The 7,200-nt window shown below is 38.3% G+C and overlaps 1 protein-coding gene and 1 pseudogene across 1 annotated transcript; both read right to left on the bottom strand.

Moving 5' to 3' along the window:
- Positions 1–282: 282 nt before the first annotated feature.
- LOC117547762 lies at positions 283–3,945 on the bottom strand (annotated as a pseudogene).
- Positions 3,946–3,978: 33 nt separating this feature from the next.
- On the bottom strand, positions 3,979–7,200 carry LOC117547750 (up-regulator of cell proliferation-like). Its single transcript, XM_034218558.1, is given in 3 exon segments — positions 3,979–6,168; positions 6,171–6,616; positions 6,619–7,200. Coding segments are annotated over 3 exon segments (3,114 nt in total). The 5' UTR covers positions 7,097–7,200.

Here is a 7,200-nt window from a genome sequence, read left to right as displayed (position 1 = left end):
GTTAAAAGACTTGGTTCAACAGAAACAAAGACAAAACCTTTTCTAACTAACGTATTTAATACTTCCTAAATGACCAGAAACAGATTTAAATTAGTTTGGGGTAATTATAGTAATTCAACTGCTGATTTTAAATGTTATTTTGTAATGCATGGTACCATAAAATACATTTAGTGTCCTGCATGTTGTTCTGGTGGAGGCAGAATACTCAGTTAAATCTGAACATCTGGATGAAAAAACACAGATAGATTATTTTCACTTGAGAAAAGGAGACTGACAACTGACTTTGATCAGAATCATTTTATTGTTATATTTGCTTCAACATTTTTTTTTTCTTCATAGGATCTGACAACATATCATTTTAGTTGGTTTCCATTATGCACACAACTTTATGTTTGTCAACCTGAATACAAGTAACAAAAAAAAAAAGGATATAGATGTTAAACTATTGATATATATTTTTCAACTTTCTTGTCTCTGGATCAACTTTTAATATATCTGAAAATATCAATACCATGATCAACAGCATTCTCTGCTGTTGGCTTGTTTAGATGATATTTAATCTACAGCAACAAGTCAGTTACACCAACATCAACATTTCTTATTCACTGACTTAACTTCAAGTAAACAAAAAAGTAGAGCATATTAAAGAATAATGAGTACATGTTAGAAAACATCTGTTTCTCATGGTCTCTGTACTTTAAGCTCTAAGGATGCAATAAGTGTTGAAAATAAGAAGAATATTAATAGTAAGTAAAACACGATTTAATCACACGGTCTTTGTACGACACAGACCCACAACATCATAGTGTGCACACAGCATAATGTTCTTTAAGCTAATTATTTGAAAAGAATAAAACAAATGGAATATTTAAAAGTAAAATATAAATGAAAAGATAAATGTCTTGCATGAAACTATAACAGTACAAATATTAAAATAGTGATGCCCTTAGATAACATCTGTCTCATGGCCTTTGTGCATTAAGCAAAGTTGAATAATAAAACAAAACATGTAAATAGTTGAGTAAGTAATAATAAGTAGTACAAATAAAAGTAGATAAAACATGATCTCATCACTAGTCTTTGCCTACATCATCATGTTGTGCACACGGCATTGAGAGTTTTTAAAAAATATTATAAAAAAACATTAATATAAATGATAAAAATGTCTTGCATGAAACTATAACAGTAAACATATTGGAGACATATGAGACAACATCTGTTTCTCTGTTCTTGTATTTTAACATCATCAACAACATCAGCTTCTTTATATTTGTGCACTAGTCTTTATGAAAAGAGCAATCATCAAAAAATAAACTCGTGTAATCTGAGCAATCAGTCCTTCTTTCTGACTTGTTCATCACATCATTATCCGTTAAAAGAATGAAAATCAAAAGTTTCTCATCAACAAGATGTGAAGGATGCCACAGTATTTGCACATGAAGCAAAAGGTCATCAACATGCACTTACTGTACTTCAACTGAGGCTGGCTTATGTACTCTCCAAGAACACTTCAACGTTTATATTTACAATAAATGTTGAATAATAAAATGAAAAATGAAAAACTGTGGAGAAAGTAATACTAAGTAGTAAAAACAAACACAAACATGATCTCATCACATGGTCTTTAGACATCATTGCATGAACACAAGGAATGAATAAAACAAGAAAACAATTTCATTTGTATCGTTATGTATTATTCTCAGACTGGTATGAAATACATTTTTCCTCCTGGTTGTTATCTGCAAAACTTGTTACTTAAAAGCTCAAATGTGAAGCAACACATGAGTCATGTGGAAATTTACATCACAAAACATCTCTTTGTCTCCAACACGGTCTTTGTAGTAAAGCATTTCATCATTGACATCTCTTTGTTGTGCACTCCAGTTATAACGCACTACGTTTAACAGTTTACTGAAAATAAATGTAGCAGTCAAAAAACTAAAATGACAAAAACAAAATAACATGATGTCTTTCTTCAGGTGGACTATGACGTACATCATTTTCAGAATCATTGTTGTTACGCCAGTCATTACACCCAGAGGAAAACAACATCTTGAAAATAGAAGAAAAAAAAAACAATAAAGATTTAAAGAATTGTTCCTCTTTTTTGTTAGCATTATCATCAGCATACCAATCATTGTCCATGAGGTCTTATTGAAGATTGATGAAGGAAAACAAAACATTTGTAATGTTAAAAAGAACACGCCACACATAACTATCTTTTGAACTTCTCTGCAACTTCTTAAAATCAACAGTTGTCAATAATAGTGATCGTCAAACCCCAGGATGCCACTAAAGATCACGGTGCAGTCAACTTTATCACAACAGTGTTCATCTGTTCTGTGTTTTTGCCCTGGCGTGTTCAGTTCCTGTTTCCTTCTGGTTGTCTCTCTCTTGTTAAAGAGATTTTGCAGGTTTGTCTTTAATGTTGAAGGCTTCCTTCAAGCCTTTCAGTGCTTGTTCCTTTGTAATTTTCCTCCATGCTTCTGGAACATCAGCTGGCTTGGCGTTATATTCTTTGGCAAATCTCTCATTGTATTTAACCAGGACATACTTCCAGTAGTCAGATGCCTCCCTGGTGTAGTCTGGAGGAATGAGCCATTCTGAGTAGATCGTGCTGTAGTCCTTGTAAGGATGCCACTCTCCATTAGTGGCTGCACATCTGAATTTACGCTCACTGTGAACATCAGTTGTGCACAGTGTTTCCACTAGCTTCTCAGTGGCTTCCATCTGTATCTACCGAGACCTTGTGGCCGATGAACACTGCAACATGTTTATGTTCTTTGCCTCCGGCTTCACAAGGAACTTTACAAAATGGACATTGTTGTCCACAACCACACACCCGATTGAAAAGCTCATCCTCTGGTTTGGTTGGAAGTTTGTTCACAGTCTCTGTGATGTCTTCAGATGTTGAGAACTCCTCCTGCAGCTGTTCATTCATTTTACTCAATGATTTGACGAGGCTCTCTTTAAATGGATGGCATGTGCTTTGGATTTGAAACAGGGCGGTTTTTTGAGCCTCTTCTGAAAGAGAGACATCTTTGGTCAAAAATGTGCGCATGTTTTTGATGAGCTCTGTGATGCTTTCCTTGTTATCTGGCAGCAGGACACCATCCTCTCCTTTTGAGGCCCTTTCAGTTGCATCTGTTATTTTGTTAACTATGACTTTCAGATTCTCACTTTTCAGTTTGCATAAAGCTTTATCCTCTGACATTTCTTGCAAGATGTGCTGAAATATCAAATCCTTTACATATATTTCATATTTACGAATGAACTTGACAAAACTCTGAAAGTCTTCCTTTTGCAGCAACTCTTTCTGAATGTTGTACTGGAAAAAGTTTCGTGAACTGTACTCTGCTGAATGGCGGCCTGCCAAAACTTGATCCACAATGTTAGTTCCCAGATGTCTACTGATGTACTCTTCCACAGCAGGTTTGATACAAAGTCTGACAAAATCATCTGCTTTGCGTTGGCAATCATCTCTCTTTTTGTATAGATCGATAAAATCCAACAAGTACTGTGGCCTGTACTTCTCCAGCTGAATTCTGGGATCCCTTGCTGACAAGAAATGTTTGTGCATTTGAAGGAACTCTCTTGAGGCAATGCCACAAATGTGAAGTTTCAGGTCAATCTCAAACTTGGGCTGGAAAGTGTTTCCTGTAAGGGATTCATCTACCTTTTCCAAAAGATCCTTTGTAAAAGAGTCATGGTAGTCTGCGTCGGTTTTTGCAATACCACGTACAGACCGTCTGCAAGACTCAATGACAGTGTCTGCAAAACTCTGCAACTCTCTCTTTAATTCTTCTTTTTGCCAGACTGCCATACCTTTCCAACCTACTTTTACATGTTCAGATTTGATCATCAATTGATTCTTTCCTATGTCCTTTAGGTCTGTAATGTTCTGTAATTCCTCATTGAAGTTACGATTTGAGAAATGTATCCTCAACTGTTAAGGATTTTCAGATATGTTTAGTTCTTTCAGGCCAGCACGTTTGCTGTGACTTTTGTCCACATCTGTTGAAAGTCACGTTTCAACTGTTCATCAGAAAGTCTGCGGTGTTCGCGATCACTCAAGAGTTTCATTACTTCTTTTTCAATCATTTCTCTGTGTTTGCTCTGAATGTCCTGAGCCTCTTTTGAACTTTTTTTTTCGTGAAGCGCAAAATCCAATGCATTGTTTACCGAATGTTGGAATTCGACTTTAAGACTTTTGTTACGGTTGATAAAGTCAATTTTGTATTTCTCTATCAGATTCACGTGTATGTCTTTCCTTTTGTAGTAGTCATCAAGTTTATTCTCCATTTCTTTTTGTTCTTCTATTTTCTGCAACAACTGTGATTTTTTTGAGGCAACCAATATCTTCAAAGTTTCCACATGAGTTTCATTGTCAGAATTTAAGATCTCTAACTTTGCCCCATCCTGCCAAAAGATCAAGTCTTTTTTGAACTCCCATTCCCATTCACTGAACTCCTTGCAAAGGTTGTCATAAGCCTGAGCCACGAGAGTGTTTCTGAAACTGAAGATGAAGTTCTCATATTTGACTGCTTTCCAGAGACTTCTTACCCATTCTAGAAACTGTGGAATCCGTGAAACATCACCGGTTTTGTCTTTTTTCACTGTCTCCAAGAGGTTTTTCTTGAAATCTGCTACAGCTTCGCTGTAACCTGTGTTCACTGATGCCATCGGTGGAGTCCCATGCCAGAGTCCGGGGATGTTCCAGTTGTTTTCTTTTATGTCATAGTCCAGCACATCTGTGAATCTCTTTATAGAGGGATGCTTTTCCATTTCAGCAGCAATTTCTGTCATTTCATTGAGTTGGTCCAAGAGATGCTGTCTCTCCGTCAAGGTCCTTTCATGAGCGGAGACTCCAGCAACATTCTGGTGAACAAAATGACAAATTGGCCTTCTACCAATTTCCTTCATTCTCAGGAATGCATGGATTGCAATTTGCACGTCTTTCATTTCTGTGGAGTTCTCTGAAGCAACATTGATAATTGTCACATCACTTAAACCAATGACAAAGGTTGCCAGCTGGTTGTCATGCTCATAACTGTCTTCTAGTTGTGCCAACTGAGGAGCCTTGAGGCCCTCTGTGTCAATGAGAACTATGAAGTCACAGTTCAGCTGGTGTTGCATATCATCACTTACTCTGAGGAAGAGCATATACGCTCCTCTTGTGCATCTGCCACTGCTGACTGCAAACTGCACACCGAACATGGTGTTGAGGAGTGTTGACTTCCCGGTGCTCTGAACACCCAACACGGTCAGTACCAACAGTCTGCTCTTCTCTCCAACCTTCCTGTGTAGCTCCATTAGTACATCTGTCACCCATTTCTCTGGGATGTTGGAAGCATCTCCATCCAAGAGCTCTAAAGGATATCCATCCAACAGCAGTTCAGCTGCCAAACCAGGGAGACGATGTACTTCATCAGCAGAGTTTTGAGAGGAAAACTCATAGATCAGTCCCATCTCTCTCATGTAATGCTCTAACCCTAAAGAGCTTTCCAGCATCTCCTGATCCAGCTTCTTAATCTCTTTCACATCTTTGTTCTCTTCGTTGATTTTGTCTTTCCACTGATGGCGGAGTGAAGATAGCTGATCCCGGGAATGTGCATCCAGTTTGAGTTTCATCCACTTAAGGAAAAAATCTCTGCTCTTGCTGTCATTTTCATTTTTAGGTAACTGTTTAATGAAAGTCTCCATATCATCTGATAGTTTCTGTTTGCCAAGCTTCTCCTTGATTTGTTGTCTTTCTCTCTGCAGCTGAGATTTATATTCTTCAGGTGCTAGGTTACCATGTGTTTTCAAGCTACATTCCTTTTTCTCTAACTGCGATAACCTTTTCCAGTCAGCGCCTTGCAGAGGAAGCTGTTTTCTCTTGTAATCTGGTATCTTCTGCGCCCTAATTCCTTTGACAAGCTTTTCAGCGGTTTTCTTTTGGTCATCACTTGTGTATTCGTCCACAGACAGACCAAAATCAACAGCTTTCTGAACCATATTTTCAATGCTCATTGGTAGTGTTCCAACTGTTATCTTGTTAATGGCGGCAGAAAGTTTCTCTGAAAACTCCACAACATTTACTCTTGGGTCTTTAACTTTCACACTGCTGTTTGGCAAACCTAATTCTTTCACTGTTTTCCTGACAGACTCCATGTCCTCTTTGCACTTCTATCCTTGCGGTTAACAACCAAGAACAGTTTGGATTTCACATCTTGAAGAGAAGTCAGAATCTCATGCTCCTCTTTTTCAATTTTGTCCAGGAAAACAAAGGTAGCAGTTGACACTTGAAACAGAAAAGTGAACTGAGCAAGTGACTCAGAAATGTTTCCTCTCAGATTGGCGAAGGCAATTGGGTCTGGAAATACATCAGGATGTTCTCTGCCTCTGGGAAGGTACCAGCACACCTCAGCCAAGCCATTGGCAATGTGTCTTTCAATTGCTCCTCCTTTCATGTCTCTGTGTATGAAGTAATTGTGATTCTGCTGGCCAAGGCTGAGAACTTGATTCAAAATCTGGGACTTGGACAGAGTACAGTTCTTGAGCCTCACAAAGGAAAATAATGGTATCTTTGCTTGGACAATGTGGTTTTCAACAAAGCCTCTTGATTCAGACAGGTGGGGACACCACTCTTGACAATGTCCCTCAGAGCCCAAAGCATCAGGGTACTCTGACTGTTATTGACATGGGGCATCAGCAGTGGGACAGAAAACTGGCACATTGACATCTTGAGGGCCATTTCCTGTTGCAAGAAGCTGTCAGCACAAAGGAAGAGTGCTGTTACGAGGTCGAGAGGGTTAACCCTATCGTCTGCAGATTCATCAGCAGTGAAAGGATCACGATCAAAGGGATCACTGCTTTCTTCCTCATCATCACTGTTTGATCCTTGTGTACAGCCCCTGCATTCTGCATTGAGTTTAAATAGTTTACTGAGAAAGCACCAAGGTATTTTCTGTACTGATGAGGCAAGCTTCTTCATTATGCTGTTTTTGTTGATCTCCAATAGAGACCGAAGAGTGAGCTTGTTGGGATAAAATGTCTCCAGTCCCAGTTTGGAGAGAAAGGTGATTAGGACTGTTAAAGAGAAAGAGAAGGTCATATTTAGATATTAGGCAGCCCTTAATGGATTATATATGGATGTTTCCTCGAGGTCTGACGTGCTGAAGGCATTTCCTTTCTCAATTCAATTCAATTCAAAACCTT

Source organism: Gymnodraco acuticeps, unplaced genomic scaffold (assembly GCF_902827175.1).
Source record: "Gymnodraco acuticeps unplaced genomic scaffold, fGymAcu1.1, whole genome shotgun sequence".
In the NCBI taxonomy this organism is placed as follows: Eukaryota; Metazoa; Chordata; class Actinopteri; order Perciformes; family Bathydraconidae; genus Gymnodraco; species Gymnodraco acuticeps.
The sequence above is the reverse complement of the archived record's forward strand: the minus strand, read 5'-3'. Positions and strand labels throughout refer to the sequence as shown.